This window comes from Coccinella septempunctata, chromosome 4, assembly GCF_907165205.1.
Source record: "Coccinella septempunctata chromosome 4, icCocSept1.1, whole genome shotgun sequence".
Lineage (NCBI taxonomy): Eukaryota > Metazoa > Arthropoda > Insecta > Coleoptera > Coccinellidae > Coccinella > Coccinella septempunctata.
Genome location: NC_058192.1, coordinates 38,419,456 through 38,444,136, shown reverse-complemented (window position 1 = coordinate 38,444,136; position 24,681 = coordinate 38,419,456). Strand labels below are relative to the sequence as shown.

The window sequence follows — 24,681 nt, the reverse complement described above, 5'->3', positions numbered from 1 at the left end:
AAAGGTGCTTAAGAAGACGAACAACTGGTCAGCTCCAGGTCCGGACGGATTGCATACATATTGGTGGAAGAACTTCAAATCAACGCACAAAGACCTAGCTAGAATGTTTCAGGAAGCTCTGAGTGATCCCTCACTGATACCGGAATCTTTCACCCTAGGAGTTACTCATATGATACCTAAGGGAAAAAACACCACCGATCCCAAAAACTATCGACCTATCACATGCTTGCCCTCAATATACAAGATACTGACAGGTATACTAACTACCAACATTTGGAAACATGTGAACAAATATGGTATAATGACTGGCGAACAGAAAGGGTGTAGGAAGGATGTTCGAGGATGCAAGGAGACTCTCACCATTGATCATCTGGTAACTAAGCAAGCGCGAAAAAAGTTGAGGAACATGTCAATTGCATGGATTGACTATAAAAAAGCCTTCGACTCCATGCCGCACACCTGGCTTCTGAAAACATTGCGCCTATACGGAGTATCCGAAACTATTGTCAATCTTCTGGAACACCTGATGAAGACTTGGCGAACAAAACTTATGATGAACACAGAAGGAGAAATTTCGTTAACATCTGAAATAAAAATAAAAAGAGGGATATTCCAAGGCGACAAATTGAGTCCTCTATGGTTTTGTCTAGCTCTTAATTTCCTGAGCAACCTATTGAGTGAGAGTCAATATGGCTACGTCATAGACAGACAGAAGAAAACGAAGATAAACCATCAGCTTTACATGGACGATTTGAAGCTTTATGCGGCCAATGAAGAGGAAATGAAGAGAATGCTCAATATTGTGGCATCTTTTTCTGATACAGTAGGAATGGAGTTGGGAATCGACAAATGCGCGGTTGTTCACATGAAGAGAGGAAGGTTGATTGAGGGGGACGATATGAGGATGCAGAACAACATGTCTATTCGGAGAATGGGAACGGATGAAACATATAAATACCTTGGAATACAGCAAGGGCTAGAGCTGAATGTTGCTGAATCCAAAGCTGGCTTTGAGAATAAGTTTTTTGGAAGACTCAGGAAGGTACTGGCCAGCAAATTGAACGCAAAATCAATGTTCACAGCCATCAACACCTGGGCTATACCATGCATAGCGTACTCATTCGGAGTGGTGAAATGGTCTAGAACGGAACTGAAAGCAATAGACACCAAAGTGAGAGTTCTTTTGACCAAATACGGAATCCATCATCCACATGCCTCAGTCAATAGACTTTATGTGCCCAGGAAAGAGGGAGGCAGAGGATTACATAGTATAGAAATCATACATAATAATATCACGAAAGAAATGAAAGAGTATTTCTGGTCAAAAAGCTCACCCTTCTTCAAAATGATCTGTAAGGAGGACGATAATATAACAGCGTTAAACCTTGCTTCAGAAAGGAGAACTAACGAAGAACCAAATATTGAATCGCTAACTGACCAGTGGCACAGTAAGACATTACATGGTAGATATCCAGAAGCCCTAAAAAATAGTAAAATCAACACACAAATGTCTCTTGGAGATATGACAGCCGGTTACCTTTATCCTGAGACTGAAGGCAGACTTGTAGCAATCCAGGACCAAGTAGTCCCTACCCGATCGTATGTCAAAAATATAACCAAAAGATACTTACCATCAGATCGGTGTCGAAAATGTTCTTTGTCCCCGGAGTCCATACAACATGTGACGTCAGCGTGTCCGATTTTGGCCCCTAGAGAATATACAGATCGTCATAATGCCATGGCCAAGGTCTACCACCAAGCTATTGCCATAAAAACTGGGCTGATACTAACTTCAAAGAAGCCGTACGAATACTCTCCAAAATCTGTCATGGAAAATGAGAAGTACAGGCTCTACTGGGATACCTTCTTGGAGACAGACAGACCGGTAGCACACAACAGGCCAGATATTGTTATCTTTGATAAGGAAAATCATGTGGCGAACATTATCGATATAACTGTGCCGGCAGACGACAACGTGTCTAGAGCTCACTCCGAGAAGATCACAAAGTACGAAGATCTCGCATTTCAACTAAAAGAGATGTACAGATTGAAAACAGTGTATGTGACACCACTTGTTATCTCAACTAATGGCCTGGTCGAGGTACACTTGAAGGAGAACACGAGCCAATTGGGATTGGATGAGAACGACGTCATAAGCGCAGCACAGAGGGAGGTAATCTTGTGGACGACAAGAATAGTCCGTAAATTTCTTGCGAGTGGCTGAAGACGTCTTGAATCATTGGAGGCCGGCGTCTTACAGTGTCGAACTGAGACCCTATATGGTGAAAAAAAAAAAAAAAAAAAAAAAAAAAATATCGGTTCTATAGCGTTCTACGCCTTCCGATTCCCAGCTTCCATCCTCTTCTATCTTCCCAGTCTCCCGGCTGTAAGTTCCGTTCAGACATCGCTCTGTGCACTCCGCCAATCCATGTTTGTTTAGGTCGCCCTCTTTTCCTTTTTTTCTGTTGGCTTCCATTTTAGAACCATTTTGGGAATACGATCTTCCTGCATCCTCTCTACATGGCCGTACCATACTAACTGCCTTCTCTGTACCTCTTCCACTATTGTGCTTTCTACACCCATGATCTTCCTTATTTCCTCGTTTCTCACTCGTTCTAATCTCGACCTACCAGCTGATCTACGCCAGTAATCCATCTCCAGGGCCATCAGACGACGTTCTAGATTTTTATTCATCTGCCATGTCTCGCAGCCATAGAGCACTATACTTTTGAATACGGCATCAAATATCTGGTGCTTTCGCTGTCTAGATATTTGTTTAGCCCACAGTATGGAATTCAGACATCCGATGACCTGCCTTCCTTTCACGATAAGATTTTCGATCTCTTTTTCTGTTCGACCCCCTTTATTTATTTTTGCTCCAAGGTAGGTGTATTCTTTGCATGAGTTGATAAGAGTGTATTGGTCGACTTGAAGATCTTCTACACTATCGCCGCCAACACACAGATACTGCGTCTTCTTTCTGTTGACCGACAAACCCCACCTCTCATATTCTGCAAATAATCTTCTGGCCATAAAGCCCAGATCCTCTGCGTCCTGTGCCACTACTACCTGGTCGTCTGCGAAATGCAATGTATAAAGAGTCGTATCATCGGTCAGTGGTATTCCCATTCCATTGCATGCTCTCCTCCAATTCTTCAGGACCTCGTTCAGGTATATTTTGAACAATGTTGGGGAAAGGCAACATCCCTAAGTCCTTTAGTTGTTCTAAACTTCTCTGACTGCCTATCTCCCACCTTTACCAGAGACACAGAGCCATCGTAGAGTTGTTTTATAGCTTTTAATATGGTATTATCTATAGGAGAACGTTCCAAGACACCCCAGAGCCTCTGAATCGGTACCGAATCATAGGCTTTGGTCAAGTCCACGAAGAGTAGATGAACTTCCCTATTAGTCGCTACTTTTTTCTCATTCAACTGCATCAAGCTAAAGATATGATCAATGCAGGATCTACCAGCACGGAATACAGCCTGCTGTTCTATTTCTTGAGGACCATATTCTTCCTCGACAATATTTCTCAATACTTTTCCGTACAGGCGACTCATGGTACTCGTGACTGATATACCTCTATAGTTCTCACAGTTGTCGCGTGGCTCTTTTTTATAGATGGGTGTTATCCAGGCTTCCTTCCAACATGGTGGAATTTTGTCTCCGTTCACGTATCGAGTGAGAAGCTCTTGGAGGTGTTTGATTAATTTATTTGTTCCGCTTTTCAAGAGCTCAGCAGGTAGACTCTCCGGTCCTGCAGCTTTTTTATTTTTCAGGGATTTTATAGCTTTTCTTATCATATCCTCAGTAACATCTATGTGTTGTCCCTGTATGCTGTACTTTTTTGGAGAAGTGCTTGTGTATTCTTGCAATCTTCTGCAAGTTCTTTGGAGTAGTGTTTTAGCCAAGCATCCATCCGAATTGGCGATATTCGGGTTTTATTGGATGAATTAGATCTAAGCAATTTTATTATTTTCCACGCCTCGGAGGATCTTGTACCGCCTATGAAGGAATCCAGTTCTCTCAGTTTATTTTCCCAAGTCTCGTTTTTACTATGATTAATTAATTTCTTATAGTCTGTTTGCAACTTTTTATATAAGAGTTTATCGTTTGGGTTTATACTACTTAGCCACAGTTTATATGCTTCCTGTTTTTTTGTTCTATGTTCTTCAAGATTTGCATTCCATATGATATTACAATTCTGTGTTGTATGGTGTCTACTCTTTTGACCAATAGCTTCGCATGCCGCAGAGTGTATCGACTCAGTTATGTGCTTGTACAGATGTTCCGTCTCCTGCGTAAGATACTCGTCCTTCAGTTTATCATCAAGTCTAGACTGGTAAAGCTTCCTGGTACTCTCGTCATACAGACCACAAAGGTTGTATTCGATTTGATCTATTTTTTGATCGTGTGGTTGATTCTCTATCCTACAACTGTTAGTTTTGAACGGAATTTGTAATCTTGATATGAGGATGTGGTGATCTGATCCACACTCTATACCCCTGTATACTCTGGTGTCTTTAACATGCCATCTTGTTTTTTGTCCTATTATGGCATAATCAATGATGGATCTCAAGCCTCTTGTATTTTGATACCACGTGTATTTATGTATGTTTTTGTGTTGAAAGAAGCCATTTAGTATATGCAAAAAAAAATTGCATATTAAGGACATAAAGCCTGATCTGACCCTAGATGACCCAGATGATTCTTTGGATCTCGAGTCTGAATGATCCAAACTAACCCCCCTTTTTGTATCCGTGTTAATAGTGTGATGTTTAATGTCAACTCCCTTGTGCTATCCTCATTCGTTCTCACTCAATGGTTTCAAAATGGACATGATAACTATTTGAAGTTCAAGGGTAATTTCCTTTTGCCTTTATCTTCCTTTTGAACGTAGTGCATTACCTTCCTGTAGTGGAGGGACCTATCTTCTATATCTTCCGATATATATCTTTCCATTACATTTACCTTTATCTTCTCTCTTGTTCAAATTTTCTCTTTTACCCCTTGTAAAACTTCCATCTCTTTTCGGAGCAACGTATAGTTATACAGTGTCTTGTTTGTATGATGCGAATTTTTGTGTACTTGTTTAGTTGTTCTGGAATAAATTAATCTTTTGTGTCTTTCAGATGCGGTATGGTGTCCATGGGAAGCCTAATTTTGTGATCTACCTTGTGATTCTGAATCACTGGCGCCCAACAGTTTACCTTCAATACCTTTTACTGAGAAAAAAAGCTCGTTGATGAGCAAAGACCTTTTTTTGTGGGATGAGGGATGGTGTAGCGGTCTACACGACGAATTTGTTCGCTGGTCTTTCATTTTTAACGAGAAAACCAGCGAGGGAAAAATCGTGTAATATATGTTTTGTGTCAATGTTTGTCATATGTGTGTCTACGCAGTGAAGAAATCCCTTCTTTCTTTCCCGTTCCTGATATCGCTGAACAAGTCACGGCTGTGAATTGCTCTGAATATATCGAAAAATTCTCTCAAAATTTTTAGATTATTGATAGGTATTTGAAAGAAAACCCTCAAAGAATGGGTAAGTACATTCTAAATCTAAATCTTTGTGTATTCGATTGTTTCTTTTATGTAACATTCTTTGAAATTTTCATTTTCGGTTTTCTCTTTACGCCTCCGCCATCTTGTGAAGAATGAAATGAAAACTTTCTTTGCTTAATTTTTATAATTGCATGTAGCACTTCTGTCTCAATAATTTCACATAGCAAGGGAATGAGAGTTCTTGAATAATTATTATGAATTTTTATTATAGCGTAAAATACTGCACGAGAATTTTCTTATTCATTTTTTCTTGCATGAGATAGAGACAGAAGTGCCAATATTTTAATGTGCTTCACTGTTCTCATTTATGTCGATGTTTACAGTTTTTTTCTGGAATCATTTTTCCTGGAATCATTTTCCTGGAATTACTTTTCCGGACTTAACGAAACTTCCCTGGACTAGCATATTAGGAGTTTGGAAGACCTTTCCCTGAGCCTGTTGAAGATTTTCACCAGTCACCAGAAAAGATAAGGCTGAAGTGTACAAGGAACTATAACTCTGGAATAAATACCTACATCGCAACCATCTGAGAATTCCAAAATTTATCAGGGAAGTAATATCCAGAAAACTTATATCATTTGTGTATATCTCTATTTCTGAAATTCTTTGTAAATATTTTTACTTTTTGAAGCTCTTGTACCACATTATTATATAACAGTTTGTATAGAGTTTGTAAAGGAAAAATTCTAGTGTAAATAAAACGTGGAGTTTGCTCGACTTGAGCTTTGTGTTTCTTTTCCACTGGTTGAGTTTGTGAGATTAGGCCCACACCCAATCAACCGACTGAGCTCGGACAAAAGAGTAATTATATATAGTGTGCTAAAAAGGTTGCTACAATCTTTAAAAAAAGCGGATGAAAGGAAACCATGCTCATTTTGTGATAGGAATGGTTTTCCTGGGCGATTCCATTCAGAATCCTTATGCCGTTTAAAAATAAAAAATAATAACAAGCGAGAGAATGTGAATGGTATTATAAGGACAGTGTATAATATTGGAGTACAGAATACATTGAATGAAACTATAACCGATCAAAAAAACTAGGTCTGCTGCCATTGATTAAATTGAGAGTGTTCTTAAATAATGAATTATGTGGGATTTATGATTCAGGTTCAAATGTCACTCTTCTGAATTCGAAAGTGACAGAAAAGTTAAAACTCAAAATTCAAGATGATAGGAAGACGTTTAAAACAGTAAATGGCAAAGCAAAATTTTCAGGAAAACTAACAACTAAAATCAGAATCAATAAGATTGGAAAAGAGATTGTGCTTTTTGTAGTTAATGATAATAACTTCGAGTATGATATTCTACACGGATTAGATTCTATTTCAAATTTTCAATTGAAACAAGATTATGATTTGAATATTTATCAGAGAGTAGATACAAATGAGGACGAAAAAAATGGATATTTTGACAATGAAATTAATAACCCAGAATTTTCAGTAAATTTTAATGAAGGGATACCTACAGAGCTTTTCGAAGCAAAGTTAGAACATTTGACAACAAACCAGAGGAATGAGATAGAAATGTTAATTAATAAATATGAAAATATTTTTGCGAAGCATGAATTTGACATTGGTCATTGGTCAAGTTAAGGATAATGAAGCACAAATTAAACTTATAGAACATAAATTTGTGGGAAAAAACCCTATAGATGCTCAATGGAAGATCAGAAAGAAATTGAGTTTCAAATAGGGAAATTTTTGAAGGCAAATCTAATTGAAGAATCTTCCTCACCGTTCGCAGCACCGGTCACCTTGGCGTACAAAAGGGATGAAGGATCTAAGACAAGATTGTGCGTTGATTTTCGTGAACTTAATAAATTAATAGTTCCTGAACCACAACCGTTTCTATTAATCGATGAAATCTTAGTCAAGACACTGAATGCCAAATTTTTCACCACATTAGACATAAATTCCGTTTTCTGGTCCATTCCTGTTCGAGTCAAAGATGAATACAAGACTGCTTTTGTGACTCAAAATGGTCATTGGCAATGTAAATGCTTACCTTTTGGACTGAAAACATCACCAGCGATATTCCAACGTATCTTAAGCAATATCATCCGAAGACATAATTTGAATTCATTTTGTACCAACTATATATATATTTTCTCCGACATTTGAACAACACATAAAAGATTTACAGAAACTATTGGAAGCAATATGTGAAGAAGGCTTCAGACTTAAATTCATCAAATGTAATTTTGCGAAAAAAGAAGTCAAATATTTAGGACATATTGTAGGAAATAATTCAGTGCGACCTCTCAACGACAATCTGATTTCAATCAAAAATTTTCCTCCTCCAGATACGCGAAAAAAGATAAGGCAATTTTTGGGAAAAGTAAATTTTTATCACAAATATACAGGGTCTTTCACGAGGAACCTCACCCATATTTGTACGGGAAACTACTGAACGTATTTTCATGAAATTCAGCACTTATAAGTATTTCACGATGCTGATGAAATCTAAAATATTTTTCAAGGCATGAGCACCTCCGGTTTTTCCGGAAATGACGTCAACTTCCGTTTTTCAAATTAGAACACCATTTTTTTATTGCAGAAATAGATTCCTTAGAAAATTTCAAGTTATTTAGATGTAACAATTTTCAGTTTTGGTTGGAAAATTCTCTCCGAGCGGGAAAACTCGAAAAAAAAAATCGAAAATAGAGCTCCGCTGAAACAAGAATAACTTCGAGGTTTTTGGATGGAAAATTTTCATTTTTGGGATTTTTCAAGATGTAAGATTGATATATCCACTTTAAAAATCGAAATCGCGATTCATGATACAGGGGGTGAAAAAATCGCTTTCAAATTTAGGGATGACAAAATCGTGAAAAATCAATTTTTTCAAATTAGAACCCCATTTTTTTATGGCAGATATTGAATCTACGTTAAAAAATAATGTGAGTGTATGCATCACACCCTTGTCCTAAAATGGATATTTTCTGAGTTATTCACAAAAAACTGTTTTTCGTCTTGAATTTTCAGCTATTTCTTTTCCCTTCACGCCAAAAAGATGAAATTTTCAGGAACTGTTATTTGAACTATGCTGTAGATTTTTCACCCCTTCTTGAAACCGACTTCAAGTTACTATTAGGAGAACCATGGCAAACTCTCGCAGTTATAACTAGAGAAGATGCTCAAAGTTTTGACCGTTAATTTCTAGACATTTATTTATACGTCTCAGGAATGCTTCGTGCGTTGCTCTTCTTATTTCATCGGGAGGAAGAGATCTGCAAAAGTGTTTAAAAACCAAATTGAGTTTCAAAACTATGAATCTAAAAATCTAAACAAACCTGAACGCATTTCTGACTCGTTCTATGCAGTCCTCTTTATCAGTCAGGGGAGTTGAGTAGACAATATTTTTTATCCTACCCCAAACATAATATTCTAAAGGAGTTAAATCGGGAGAACGTGGTGGCCAAAGATGTGGACCATTGTTCGCCAACCATCGATCTTCAAATAGCCTGTACAGGATATTTGACACATTGAGTGAATTGTGTGGAGGCGCGAGTTATATTTATTAAGGCAGGAAAAGCGTTTTTAAAAAGCTATATTTCATACAATATGTATATACAGTGAAAGTTATGTCAGAACTGATTCAATGATGATAAAATTATAATTTATAACCTCGGTACACTTTCTTAGTTCTTGGAAAATGAGACGATGCTGAGATCGCACTTCCTGCGATCTTCCAACGAAGTTCATCGTTCTCGGATATATAACTCCTCCATCCTCAGAAAGGTGTCTACGTAGTGAAGAATGGAACTGCTCTAGCTTGGGATTCTTCTCTCTCTGGTTGATTTCGTGGAACTGCTCGTGGTTGGAATTCTTCTGTTTCTGTTTGATTTCTTGGAACCCTGGATCTTAGCCACGACTTAATTTTCCTCGATCCAAAATAGGAGATAATTATGAAAAAAAGCAAATAAATGATAATTATCAGGACTTCATGCAATGATTTGGTACTTTTTTGCTTTTCCATTAAGGGTTGAATTTCCTCTTGTTTCTTCTTCAATTTGTGTATTTGGTCCAATGAAAAATCTTCAAGTTTTATTTTGAATGCAGTTAGGGTTGTTGCATTCAACTCGGCAGCAATTTGAGGAAGGTACATTGGTTCTCCCTTCAAGATTTCCCTGTCGTTGTAGAATTTTTCTTGAGAGTTTTCGAAATGACATCCTTTTGGTACATTTAGCAGGAAGTTTCCCTTCAATGTGCTGACGTCGGTTCTTCTGCATACTGTGCGAATTTTCATCCCAGTTGGAGCTAACATGATGAATCTTCCATTACCAATCTTCTGGACAACGTTCTTGCTAGTTTCCACAGGGTGATTTTGGCAGGAACCAGTGGATTTTTGGAGTTGCAGTAGCTGGAACAGGCAATCTTCTACTTCTGACCCATTATTGAGTTTGTCGTTTTCGCAGTAATATAGTGAGTGTAAATCAATACAAGGCGAAGAGGCGTATTGATACCATTTTTCATTGCTTGTCAGATAGGTATTTTTGGGAATAATAATAGTGTTGTTTATAGTTGGGATTGAAAATAAATGGTAATGAGAAAAAGGTTCGGGGTGTACAATAGGAAAATGAAGAACGAAAACAATTCTGAATTCAACAAAATATGCATCTACTTTTATCAATTCATAAAATCTGTGATATTCTCTCTCGTCTACGAATATCAGATTACTTGAACCATATAAATTTTTTGTTTTATTGATAATTGAATATAATTCGGAAAATTTAATAATGCTATGATGCAATATTCCGAGTCTGGAAAAACTAATGGCGTTTTCAATTTCATCGATTAATTCTATAATAATACTGATAGATATTCCGATTTGGTCCATGAGATTTTTAATCTGAATATACATATAAAAGTTATCACTTAATTGATCAAATTTTCCTGAAATTCCTTCAAGTTGGGAAGAAATTGTTTTTTGATTATTTCTGAGGACAGAAATAGTTTTATTGAAATTTTCGATTACTTCACCGGTTAATGAAATACCTGCATTTAAATTGAACATAATATCCTTCTGATTATTTTGAAGTTCTTTTAATGCCGATTCATAATGTAATGCGCCATTTGCATCTAAATTACCAGTAATACTTTTTATTATGGTTCCCCATCCATCAATAATTCCTCTTTTTGATCTTCCCATTGGTATCAAACTTTTCAATTTTTGTTTTGCTGAGCTTAATTGATATTCATAAAACTTTTTATGACTTTCCAATTCTGTACGAAACACGGAGCTTGAAGTATTTAAAATAGTACTAGATACTGTCTTATAATGAAATTCTAAATATTTTAACTGTGTGGAGATGGGTTGAAGGTCATAGTAATGTATGAAACTGTGAAATTTGCTTCTAACTTTCGCTTTCCCTAGGAGAATTGGAAGGACTCCCGGATTATCCTTCAGGTTTATTATTTGAATATCCTGTGCTGTCACCAGAATCATTAGGATTAGCCTGAAAAAGTTTCTTAGATTTAGTTTCAGGTTTTTTGAGGTTTTGTTTGTGCAAAATTTTCTTATCGCTATCTATTTTAATTTTCCGATTACGTAGTACTTTCTCTTTCGAAAATTTTGGAGAAAGCTTATTTCTCATGTTGGATTTAATTTTTCTGTACGCGATAGTACCAGGTTTATACGTTAAAGGATCATGTCTATTTTGATTTTGCTTTTCTATGATGTTCTGCTTCCTCTCCCCCATCAGTTCATTCAGTCTTTTGTAAATTTCTCTAGTTTTTTGTTTATGGTTTTCTACATAGTTATTAATAATGGCTTTGTTTACATCTATATTGAGGGGATCCTTACTATTCAAATGGCCGTTAATTATGTCAATAGGTTTCTGCTTCGTCAAGGAATTAATAGAATTATTATATCCAAATATTGCGTAGGGCATTAAGTCTTCAATATTTGATGAATCATTGTTTTTACTTTTTAAAATTCTCAAATGTTCTGTGGCGGCGTAGTTGTACCCATGGTAGAAGAATACTTCATCTCACCATGGTGGTACCAAGGGTAGCCAAACGATGGCATCACTGCGCACGACGGTTGCGATCACAGGGTAGAATATACGTCTATTGCGGTGCAGCATACGCCAAACGATGGCGCCACCGGCGACGCACAACTCTATACCCTCGACGTAACCGGCGTTTATAGCAGGCACAAACTACGCTGCTTCGGCAGGGGCTTGACACTTCCTTACCCCCACCCCAAATACCGTTTTTAGTTCTGCAATCAATCGCTATGTGGCACTGCATACGAAAATATATATCATATTCTCCACAGATTACTGTATTCTGACATATTGGATTTGTGAACGCCAACAGTGTCAATGTCAATATGTTATATGTTTTAATGCAATTTCTTGTTTACAAACGAGATCTTATACGGGAGTAAATTAAAAATACCCATTTATTGAACTCGACAGTTTTATCAGGAAATCAATTTTCTTGTAAGAAATATTTGATTCAAAGAACCACGTAATTATAACATTAATCGTTTATACTTAAACCAATCCAACCAAACCCTTTAAAAATTGTGTTAATGGAAATGAAAGTCAAACTGTGTAGTCAGTTATTAAGCCAATCCGTGGGGTCAATGATGAAGCTCATTTCTCAATGGGGTAAGTATTTTTTTCAAACATAATAATACAAAAATTTACTATTTTCCTTTTTAGAAATCAAGCATCCGCTTCAGCTTCACGGAGAGGCTATCGACACTGTTGACTTTGTACTATTCTTGGATGAGTTATTTGATTCGTTGAATGTATCCAGAGCTTGGACATCCACTGCGAAACTCTTAAAGAAGACGGTTAGTATTCAAACAGAACACAATGTTTGTTGGGAGCAGGCGATACAAATTTTCAACAGTATTTCATTTTATTGCCCTCGAAAGAAAAGATCCATTGTGTTGCCCACTTTGAAGAATATAGTGACAACATTGAAAGCATTCCTTTACCTTAGGCAAAAACTGTTCAATGATTATCACTTTAAATATATTCTCACTGGGGCTTTCAATCAAGATTGTTTAGAAAACCTTTTTGGGTACATTAGAGCACATGGAGTAAGGAATACTAACCCAAATGTTGAACACTTTATTTCATCATTCAAAACTTTAGTTATTAATAATTTCATGTCAGTGCATTCCTGGTGATCTAACTGTGAGGAAGATAAAACAGGGAGTCGTTGTTTAGAGACTTTGAAATCTTTCCTGCAGGAAAATATAAAATCCACATAGGTCTTTGGGCAACTAATTTTTTCTTTTCCAAATTATTCATGCATTCTAAGCTTTGGCATGCTGTTTTTGATTTCTATTGCCGACTCCCAACAAACATTGTGTCCCTTTTGAATAATGTTGAAGATTTCTGAAGATATAATAATTTCAACCTCATTTCCTATGAACAATATTATTACTGTTTATTATAATTATTGTCTTACGAAGATATGTGACCCTTGTGACATTTTACCTCTGCTCATATATTCATTGCCATAATTATAGCTTATGTATTTCCATATTTTTTTTTCCTGTGCTGGAAATATCAATATATGTATATTTTTCATGAGATGTTTTATTTCTCCTTTAAATTCGCCCTAATAATCCATATGTTTCTATAGACGTCTAAAACACCAGTGAATGGGCTAATTTAAATTTCGCGCCTTGCAATTGCAGTTTCCTGTTATACCGACATTACTCCCGGTTAGTTGGGTGGCAGCCGCATGGGGGCGCTGAGGGCGGGATAAACTGTATTTTTCACCGTAGAACGTGAGTGTCAGATCTATTCTACTCTGTAATCTGTGTGCTTCGGCGATTGTCGTAGGTAGCTGCTAGGGTTCATTAACCTACCTGATGAGTCCGACCCTAGCAGTGGGACGAAACAATCACCCCAAGAGCACGCATTTCCCCAAATAGCGTGAACTCACCCCAGCACATACCGCCAAAGTTCTAATATAGTAGAATGAAATCTTTCGATGATACCATTGGATTGTGAATTATTTACCGTGATATAATGAGGAGAAATTTGGTGTAGTTCAAGAAATTCAGATACAATACTATTTTTGAACTCTGTTCCATTATCCATCACTACTGTTGACGGTGAACCGTGATGCGTCATGAAAATTACCAGAGATCTTACTATTTCTATAGCTGTAGGAGAAATTAATGGATATGCTTGGGCGTATTTCGAAAAGGCATCTACAATTGTAAGAAATTTCTTGTTTTGTGCTTGAAAAGTGTCAATGTGCACAATTTCGAAGGGTTTACATGGCGTGGGTGTAAGCATTAATTTTTTATTTGGAGGGTCTCTATCATATTTATTAATTTGACATAATTCGCAATTATTAATATATTCCGTTACATCATTTAGGATACCAGGCCAATAATATGTTCTCTTTACTCTAGAAATAGTTTCAGAAATTCCTCTGTGGTTTGTTTTTCCCTCATGCATATTTTTAACATTTCTAACCTGCTCGTCTTTTTCTTCCACGTCTTCTAAGATTTCATTGCACTTCAATAATTTGAAAGCGGATTGTTTAAATGTTTTTCTGAGAATTTCGCATATTTCTTTATAATAATTATCTTTTTTGAAATACAAAGCGTAAAGAATATTAGGTCTTAAGTATGTTTTGAAAAAGTCAATAATTTCCCTTTTCAAATCGTTAGTAGATATTTGAACAAAAATTCTTTGTTTGCTCGAAAAAAAATTTTTTATTCTAACCTCCGCCGGGGAATGAAAAACAAATTCAAAAACTATTTGATTGTCAAAAATATTTAAAATTTTCTCAGAAATGGGGACTTCTTGAATTGGATTTTCGTGATTGGAATGTCTAGTATTACCATCCGATTCGTACTGATTTTCAATATTCTTGGAATTGATTAAATCGTTTTGAGATAAGTAATAAATGTTAATATTTATGGTGGAATTTGCAAAAATATAGTTGATCATGCTGAATATTTTTCTCCATTCTAGTCCATCCAAACCACACGAAATTTTTGGTAATGCTAAGGATTTAACATTGTCTTTTTGACACAATTCTTTGAGATTGGAAAGTGATTCGAATACTGTTTCATATCGTGGTTTATGGTAATAAAATTCCTTAGTTATTAAGTAATAAATTTTTCTTTTGTTGTGTGAAATTTTAGCCACTTATCCAGTTCTTTTATTCTGAGATTTGAGTTCTTGAACTTTACCGAATTTTTCTTTGAAATCAAGTGCAATACCCTTATTCATATAAAAATCTTCAGATACACAATGAGCAAGGGAGTAGGATTCCGGAGCATCAAATAAATTGCCAATTTTTTCGGTCACAGTTGAACAATAATATATTTCATTTGCATCAAAAAGCTTCTCAAATTTCTCGAACGATATCTCCTCAACGTCTGCTTCTTCCAAATTAACAATCATCGACTCGTTATCGTTATTCGAATTTTTCTCGGAAAATTCTTTATTAAATTTCTCCATATAATCAAAAAAATCTTTGTTGTGAATCTCGACTCTCGATAGAGCATCTGCATTTGTGTTAGAACTACCTTTTTTGTAAACAATTTCGAAATCAAATTCCTCGAGTTTTAATCTCCATCTTAAAAGCTTACTATTAGGCTCCTTAAGTGACATAAGCCATTGTAATGGTTTATGATCTGTTACGATTTTAAATTTTCTGCCAAAAATGTAAAGTCTAAAGTATTTAGTTGCCCAAACGATAGAGAGTAATTCCTTTTCAATTGTACTGTAATTTTGCTCATTATCATTGAGAGTTCTTGATGCATATGCGACCGGCTTATCGTTACCAATTTTTCCTTGTGATAGGACTGCACCAATGGCAAAATTACTAGCGTCTGTAGTTATAATAAATTCTTTTGAAAAGTCCGGATATTGAAGAATAGTTGAGAAGTGGAGTTAATGTCTGAAAATTAAATACAATGAATATGTTAACGGCGTGCAGACAATTATTGAATTCTGAAAAAGTACACCTCCGGGCAGGATTCGAACCCGCGCCCCTCCTGATTACCGGTCAAGTGCTCTACCCAACTAAGCCACCAGAGGTCACGGTTTCCATCTGCGTTGACGGACCTATACTGAATCAGAATCCATATGTTAGTACGTGTCTCCTTGTGAACGTTTTATTGTTCGCAAGGGTTGGAGATTGTTAGGAGGTGGTAAGGGAACAACATTCACTTTCAGTGATCATCAAGATCCTTTTTACCCATTACCCATGGCATCGTCGACATTTAGCGACATCTGCAGGGAGAGGATGCGGATTCTCCGACCACTGAACAGAATTAAGCCGAAATTTTTAAATTGAGAAGTGGAGTTAATGTCTGAAAATTAAATACAATGAATATGTTAACGGCGTGCAGACAATTATTGAATTCTAACGTACTAACATATGGATTCTGATTCAGTATAGGTCCGTCAACGCAGATGGAAACCGTGACCTCTGGTGGCTTAGTTGGGTAGAGCACTTGACCGGTAATCAGGAGGGGCGCGGGTTCGAATCCTGCCCGGAGGTGTACTTTTTCAGAATTCAATAATTGTCTGCACGCCGTCAACATATTCATTGTATTTAATTTTCAGACATTAACTCCACTTCTCAATTTAAAAATTTCGGCTTAATTCTGTTCAGTGGTCGGAGAATCCGCATCCGCTCCCTGCAGATGTCGCTAAATGTCGACGATGCCATGGGTAATGGGTAAAAAGGATCTTGATGATCACTGAAAGTGAATGTTGTTCCCTTACCACCTCCTAACAATCTCCAACCCTTGCGAACAATAAAACGTTCACAAGGAGACACGTACTAACATATGGATTCTGATTCAGTATAGGTCCGTCAACGCAGATGGAAACCGTGACCTCTGGTGGCTTAGTTGGGTAGAGCACTTGACCGGTAATCAGGAGGGGCGCGGGTTCGAATCCTGCCCGGAGGTGTACTTTTTCAGAATTCAATAATTGTCTGCACGCCGTTAACATATTCATTGAAGAATAGGTTCGTTCATTAACAAATTTTTACAGTATTCAAAACAGTTGATAAACGATGTGGTGTGCTCGATTTTTGCACCTTTTTTTAAACAGGGCGTTAAAGGTTTGGTAATTCTCGCGAAGTCACGGATAAATTTTCTATAATATCCTAATAACCCTAAAAATCCTTTAATTTCTTTTGTCTTAGGTATTGGGTAATTTTTGATAGCTTGAATTTTGTCTGGATTTGGTTTGACTCCATCTGTTGTTACAATATGCCCCAAATAAGCTACTTCCTTTTTTAGAAATTCTGATTTATCTAACTGAATTTTGAAATTGGCCTCTCTGAGCCTTTTGAAAACTTTTGAAAGATTAACAATATGTTCTTGTAATGATGTTGAAAAGACAATTATGTCATCTAGATAGACTAAACAATTTTCAAGTCCTCTGAGTACGTTATCCATTACCCTTTGAAAGGTAGAACCCGCATTTTTTAATCCGATAATGGCATACGTAGAAATTCGTAGTGGCCATTCTCTACATTGAAAGCTGTTTTAGGAATATCAGCAGGATCCATCTATATTTGGTGAAATCCGCTAGCTAAATCTAGTGTTGTAAAATATTGACATTTGCCGATTTTATCAAGAACATCATTTATATTAGGTATAGGATATTTATCGTCAATAGTCTTCTCATTGAGTTTTCGGAAATCTATGACAACTCTCCATTTTTTTTTACCAGATGCATCAGCTTTTTTTGGTACTACCCAAATCGGCGATGACCAAGGTGACTGGCTGGGTCTGATAATACCTTGTTCTAACATTTATTTGATTTTTAACTTCCTCTTTATGAATAAAAGGATATCTATAAGATTTTGTGTAGACAGGGATATCGTCTTTAGTTTTAATAGAGTGTTTTATCTGATTTGAAAAAGAAAGGGGTTGATTCTCTAACTTAAAGATATCTGGATATTTTCGACATAATTTTAAAATATGAAATTTTTCTTCTTCATTCATATGATTGGTTCTAATTAATTCTTCTACGCTATTATATTCTGAATTATTATTAGTTTCCATTTGAAAGATTTCGAAATTATTCTGTATAGAAATTGATTCAATCGGTTTATTTAAAATGAGGATAACATCTTCGTTGGTTTCATTACAAATTTCTACGTTTGCTAGGCCATTTTTAGAACAAGTTACAATCTCAGAAATTTCACAAGATTGAATAATTTGTTTTGGTATTATTACGTCACCAGATAGGTGTTTGATTGGAATTTTAGCAATGATTCTAGAATTCGCATCAATTTTAATTTTGAATGGAGCTTTATTTGCTGATTCTTGATATTTTATTGGCATTGTCGAAAAAGGAGTGTTGAGCTTAGAACTATGAAAATCAAGAGACGCATCCAATAGTTTTAGATTATCTAATCCAATTAAACCGTCATAAATATTATGAAACTTGAATAGATAGAATTTGAAATTTTCATCATGTCTATTAAGCTCAGCAAATATAGGAATATTGGCACAAAATTGATGATGAGAGGTTTGATGGACTGTTGAGACAGTGAATGGTTCTTTGAATATGAAATTTGAATATTTTTTTGCTAAATCTGGATTAATAAAAGATTTTGTTGATCCTGTATCGATTAGTAATTTAAGAGAGGGATTTTTAATTTCAATATAAGGTAATTCGCGTTTATCATTAGAAACATGAAATTCTATTATGTGCTGTGGTTCTGAAATTGAACGTTCCGAAAATTTTGTTCGTAATCTTCAGCAATTTCGTCATTTTTGAATTCTTCATTAGAGCTGTGAGGATTATTATGATACTCGGTATTAAAAAGCTCTTCACTTATAAAATTTGGTTTCTGAGGAAAGGATTGATTTTGCCTGTTTGTAAAATATCTATTATTTGTTGAGGTACTCATTGGTTGAGTTCTCTGTTTAGTATGATTAGTAGATATGTTACGGCTAAAGATAGGTGTGAGCATAAACTTAAGATTAGCCGGCTAAACTTAGGTTTATATTCGAGGATCGGCTAAAGTTCGATAAAATATTCATCTGCGTCAGGGTATTTCATCTTTAGCCACATTACCCAAAACGGAACGGCTAAAAATGTATTCGATGGACACGCGGACAGGTGATGTATCATGAATGGTCGGATGGGAGAGAACGAACGCACACGTCCACTTTTGTGTTTGAATTTTTAGAATTGAAATATGCAAAAGAGCATCGAATGCATTGGGGTTGTATTACATAACGCCCATGGGTTTTCCATTTAACTTTTAACCAGTTATTTTCTCATCTGTTTAGGAGATTAATACTCTTCAAATCAAGCCCAATTTGTGAAAAACCATAATATGACCCCACAAGGAAATGATGAGATATTAGACATAGAAAATTCTTCCTGTTAACAAAAGTATATTTTCCCTATCATTCAATAATTGGGGTTATGGAAAAATTACGAAATAGGAACTATATTTCTAAAGTTGCAATTTCTTTCGAACCAATTCTTTCGCAAAAAAGAACAAAAAAAAACTATGAACATGAACATAGTTGAAAACACTTTCTCTAGCTGATTATGTTAAAAATTTCTTCTCGAGTCATTGAACATACGGGTTCCAAAATACGCCACCCTTGATGAATCATCCCGGTGGATACAAGTGCATTCATCGTAAAGCTTATCAGCCAAATAGTCCGGTTAACTACAAACAAGATTGGGTACTTCTACTTATATTTTTCTAGAATTTGACCTTTGGTATTTTGATGAAGAAGTTTGTGGCATCATTCTCGTCTTCATTCTCTCCTTTTGCTCATTCAATTCCCCTCAAATTATGAATAATAACAAGATGAAAAATAATCATTAACACTACAGTTTTCCCTCACACTGAAAATAGCAATTCTCGAATTTTGTCATCAATCGTTTAGATTTTCAGATTCGTCAATAAGAATTCGTTGAAACACAGTTGAAAAAAACATATGTTCATTCTCCCATTTCTCAACTGCTTAACAGAATGCTTTTCTGCTATTGAAATATGTGAAATTCATACAAAAAAATGCATTGCATTAATAGTTTGATTATGCTCGTATTACTATTTCTTTACATTCTTTTATAATTGCCGAAAATTTACGCCCATCAAGACTTGTACATTTTAATCCGATGGAATGTGGTTACACTTAAGTTTAGCCGGCTAAAGATAGAAGAAACTAACATTAGCCAATACCCGAAGCTAAACCTAAGTTTAGCCGGCTAATCTTAAGTTTATGTTCACACCTATCTTTAGCCGTAACAGATATACTCATTGGAGTAGGTGCAGGTTGTTGCTGCTTTCCGAAAACTTGAGCGTTACTGAAATATTTCGGCTCTTTATAACTTATATTTCTTTGAATAGTAATGGGTCTGCTAGGAAATTCCTGATTCGTAACAAAATTTTGTCGTTCGATGGGTACCATTGTGGAAAAGTTTTGACGAAATTTTGAAAAATTATTTGAATTATTTCTGTGATTACTATAATTCATGAATTTTCTGGAATTATTGATTACCGTTTGATTAGATGTTTTATATCGTCTTCTTCAATTATGAATTGTAGTGCTTGAGATAAAGAATTAGGCCTCATAGCCCTAATAATAGGACCCAAAGGATCTCTTAAACCGGCTAAAAAGGTTTTTAAAGCTTGTTTTTGGAAAAAATCTCTTTTACTTGCTCTAAATCCAACTTCACATTTCAAATCAATATAATTACAAATTGTATTTAATAATGTAATTACTTTTTCATAGAAGTCATGAGGAGATTCTCCGAAGTTTTGCCTCAGATTAACTAGATCCTGATTAAGACAATTCTCATCTCGTTGATCACCGAAATGTAATAAAAGTGAATGTCGTTCCAATTACTGGTAGCTCCATGAATTGCGACAACTTCTTCCGCTTTGCCGTGAAGCTTATTCAAAATACCATTCAATATCAACACATTTTGGAAGTTATTTTGATTTTCAACATCAAAATAGTGATTCAAAATTGCTTCCGAAGCTTGAATGAACCTATGTAATTTATTCGGATTCCCATCGAAATCGGGAATGATGCTTAAATTTTTGATATCAAAGTTTTCAGGTGCGTTAGGCATATTCAAAGTTGTATTATTACTATTAAGTGAAAGATTATTAAATAATTCTAACAAATCTGTCTCTAATTCAGAATTGGTTTCCGCTACAGAATCAATACTAGGATTAGAGGAGTCTGACATCAACGAATAAAAATACGCTCACCACCTTGTTATGATTATCCACAACTGCATTATCTTCTTCCTCCTAGATGGATTTTTGACTGTAACTGCTGTGGGTAGGTTCTCGTTTCACCAAAAAGAGGGTAGAACTCTAAAGTTTTTCACAATGAAAACACCGTGAAACTCCGTCGACTGCGCCAGTTATATTTATTAAGGCAGGAAAAGCGTTTTTAAAAAAGCTATATTTCATACAATATGTATAAACAGTGAAAGTTATGTCAGAACTGATTCAATGATGATAAAATTACAATAATTTAAAACCTCGGTACACTTTCTTAGTTCTTGGAAAATGAGACGATGCTGAGATCGCACTTCCTGCGATCTTCCAACGAAGTTCATCGTTCTCGGATATATAACTCGCGCCATCTTGTTGATACCATCTGTACTAGCGGCTCAATTATTTGAGTCAATATGTCAGAATATCTATCTCCTAAGGGAGAACATTCTTTAAATAATGCAAACATGTGTAGTGTTCTATCTTACCAGTTAAAGTCCCATCATAAATGTGAACATCGAGAATTGCATTATTTTTGATGGCGCAAAAAACATTGAAACTCCAGGTCTCTTGAAAGTTCCATTGTCTGAAGTGGTGATTGTTCTCTTCATCCCAATAATGACTGTTATGCCTATTGAAAGAACCATTCTTTGTGAATTTAGATTCATCTGTCCAAATTATACAGTCCAAAAAGTTTTCATTCTCTTGAAATCGAATCATCATAGCTTCGCAAAACTCTGTTCTCCTGACGAAATCAGTTTCCTTCAAATGCTGTACCCTATTGAATTTATATGGATGCATTTTATGTTTTTTTAATATTCTCCAAACACTCGATTTGAGATAATCCCAGATCAATCTTGGCATCTTTGAGAGAATTTTGAGGATTCACACGAAAATATGCAAGAACTGTAATTTCGTTGTTCTCATCTTCTACTCCACTTTTTTCTCTGTGTATAGTTTTCTTAACGAAAGATCCGACATTTCTCAAGTTTGTCATGGTTCTGTTGATGGTATCTCTCGTTGGTCTGGGTCGGTCAGGAAACCTCTCAATGAACAGTCGAATCGTTCTACAACTTTATTACATTCTCCATGAAGTAGAATGAGATTTAAATAATCTTCATTGGTAAAATTAGGCATAGTGATCGATTTTATAACTTAATACGAATTATCACCAAATTAATAGTAAACACAAAATGCTACTGAATAAAGAGGAATTTGGCAGATGTAATTAATGATATCTATCATTAAAAAAAAGAATGTAAAACATGAGTTTTTGCATATGGTTCATAAGGAATTATTTATTTATCACTGGAGAGAAAACCGATGGCCGATTAGTTGAAATAAAGAGGTTTCCGATACAAATTCGAATCAAAATTCGCCATCTATTTAGGAACAACCTGTAACTTTTTTCTCTTGCATATTAGGGTAGTAAAATCTAAAACATGGTTTAAGTAACAGTTCCTGAAAATTTCATCTTTTTGGCGTGAAGGGAAAAGAAATAGCTGAAAATTCAAGACGAAAAACAGTTTTTTGTGAATAACTCAGAAAATATCCACTTTAGGGCAAAGGTGTGATGCATACACTCACATTATTTTTTAACGTAGATTCAATATCTGCCATAAAAAAATGGGGTTCTAATTTGAAAAAATTGATTTTTCACGATTTTGTCATCCCTAACATTGAAAGCGATTTTTTCACGCCCCGTATCATGAATCGCGATTTCGATTTTTAAAGTGGATACATCAATCTTACATCTTGCAAAATCCCAAAAATGAAAATTTTCCATCCAAAAACCTCGAAGTTATTCTTGTTTCAGCGGAGCTCTATTTTCGGTTTTTTTTTCGAATTTTCCCGCTCAGAGAGAATTTTCCAACCAAAACTGAAAAATGTTACATCAAAATAACTTGAAATTTTCTAAGGAATCTATTTCTGCAATAAAAAAATGGTGTTCTAATTTGAAAAACGGAAGTTGACGTCATTTCCGGAAAAACCGGAGGTGCACATGCCTTGAAAATATTTTAGATTTCATCAGCATCGTGAAATACTTATAAGTGCTGAATTTCATGAAAATACGTTCAGTAGTTTCCCGTATAAATATGGGTGAGGTTCCTCGTGAAAGACCCTGTATATGTATGTGTGTATACATTAAAGAGAGTACTTCATTAATTGTTTGTTATATATATGTGTATCTATTGTCTCTATACACTCTTCAATGCTGACAGCCCATGTAATAATGTTGATGGGAAAGTTATTCATGAGTATATACAGGGTGATTCATAACTATTGGGACATAGGCTAAGGGCAGATTGTTTGGAGCAAAATATGGCATGTAACATAAAAAGAATAAACTTGAATTAAATGTTCTACGTGGCCCCCTCCGACTTCTATGCCTTTTCTAATTCTTTTAATAAAGGACTTTCGAAGTTCGAAGAAAATATTATTCTGTCCCCTTATAAGAAATCCAACTTTAACGCCCTCTATCTTTTTCCACAGCAATATTTTATTAAGGTATTAATAAGGTATATATTTGGTCCTATCGCCATATTTTGGTCCAAACAATCTGCCCTTAGCATATGAACCAAACCAAATTTAACAATTGTAAATTTTTTTTGAAATGTGTCTACAAACGCACCTGGGATTCCTAGCTTTATGTATTCCTCATGTCAATAACACATTGTTTGATCCTAAAAAGGTTTTTAAACTTAATTTCCCGAATTCTAACACTTCAGAAATAACGAGAGAAATCAAAGGCAGGTACATAAAGGCCAAGGAAAAGGTATAACTCTTTTATTTGAAAGCTGTATAATCAATTTCTTAGGAAACATAGACTTAATTCTAATTGGCATACAGAGTTGTTATAATTAAGATCCTATTTTCTCGATTTCATCTGAATCATCAGCATTTAAAAAGTGAATTTTTCTATTGAAATGTTCTTCTATAGATTTACATATACGCAAGGATTCTGGAGAATCTACCAGGTTAATAGCGATTCCACTTTTACCAAAACGTCCCGTTCTACCAATTCGGTGGAGGTAGGTATCACAATCTGCTTGTCCATTCAAATCTATAGGCAGATCGAAGTTTACTACAATCGTTACTTGTTCGACATCAATACCTGAAATTTAAAATGTTAAGTATAAGAATATTAAATTCTCTAAACATGAATAATAACAACATGTTTAATGTTGCGACATAGAATGATATAGAATTAGAGCTTGCATATTGTACAGTGTGTCTGGGCATGACTTAGCGATAATTAAAGGGCAGCAAATATACCTAATTTTATCGTCAAAAACAGGGTTTACCCCCCTATTTTTGAAATAGCCGCCATTTCAAATTATTTTTTTATTTTCAGTTGACCCTTTCAAATATATAATATCGATTTCTTTGGACATGAAGGCCCTGCACATTTGAAAAAAATATTTTTTGAAAGATAATACTACCATCTTTTATTAAAGTGAAACAATGTTAAACTATTCAACTTGAAAATGTCATAAAAAAAATCCTTTTAAAAATTTCAGTCAAAAAATTTATAGAATTTTTTTAGTAAATCCGCAATAGTACAAAAACTAGTAAGCCCAGCGATCTATTTTTCGGTGGATCCATCTTTTACCACCAAATCAATAAAAAAGTCATAAGCGAAAATAAAATCAATCAATCAAATCAATACGATTTATACACTATAGTGATATTTACCCCCGGAGGTCCAGGTTCAATAACGACTATTCCACCACGGTCAATATCGCATGTCTGATAATATCAATGCTGCAGTCTGATAATTTTTCCCTTATTTAGAATAGAATGCCGAAGCGAATAATAAGCTATATGCAAGGAGGGATGGAGTGACTTATTCTTACCAAGGATTATAAATTAGGGTTTATAATCTACAATT

The 24,681-nt window shown here is 35.3% G+C and overlaps 3 protein-coding genes across 3 annotated transcripts in view; all 3 read right to left on the bottom strand.

Moving 5' to 3' along the window:
- Window positions 1-3,167: 3,167 nt before the first annotated feature.
- LOC123311711 lies at window positions 3,168-3,806 on the bottom strand. Its single transcript, XM_044895782.1, has one exon. It carries the CDS (start codon window positions 3,804-3,806, stop codon window positions 3,168-3,170), a length of 639 nt encoding a protein of 212 aa, XP_044751717.1.
- A 5,390-nt stretch (window positions 3,807-9,196) lies between these two features.
- Window positions 9,197-24,681, bottom strand: part of LOC123312503 — a 416,804-nt gene continuing 401,319 nt past the window's right edge. Inside the window, exon 2 of the mRNA XM_044896964.1 lies at window positions 9,197-10,628. Coding sequence (XP_044752899.1) covers window positions 9,310-10,581 — 1,272 coding nt within the window. The 5' untranslated portion in view covers window positions 10,582-10,628 and the 3' untranslated portion in view covers window positions 9,197-9,309. The remainder of the gene's footprint in view (window positions 10,629-24,681) is intronic.
- The window catches only part of LOC123312499 (DEAD-box helicase Dbp80), a 72,864-nt gene continuing 71,744 nt past the window's right edge, over window positions 23,562-24,681 (bottom strand). The window contains exon 8 of the mRNA XM_044896955.1: window positions 23,562-23,904. Within this exon, the coding sequence (XP_044752890.1) occupies window positions 23,651-23,904 (254 nt within the window). The 3' untranslated portion in view covers window positions 23,562-23,650. The remainder of the gene's footprint in view (window positions 23,905-24,681) is intronic.

Coding starts and splice junctions, on each gene's coding strand:
- LOC123311711 (XM_044895782.1), bottom strand. CDS start 3,806: ATGATAAGAAAAGCTATAAAATCCCTGAAAAATAAAAAAGCTGCAGGA.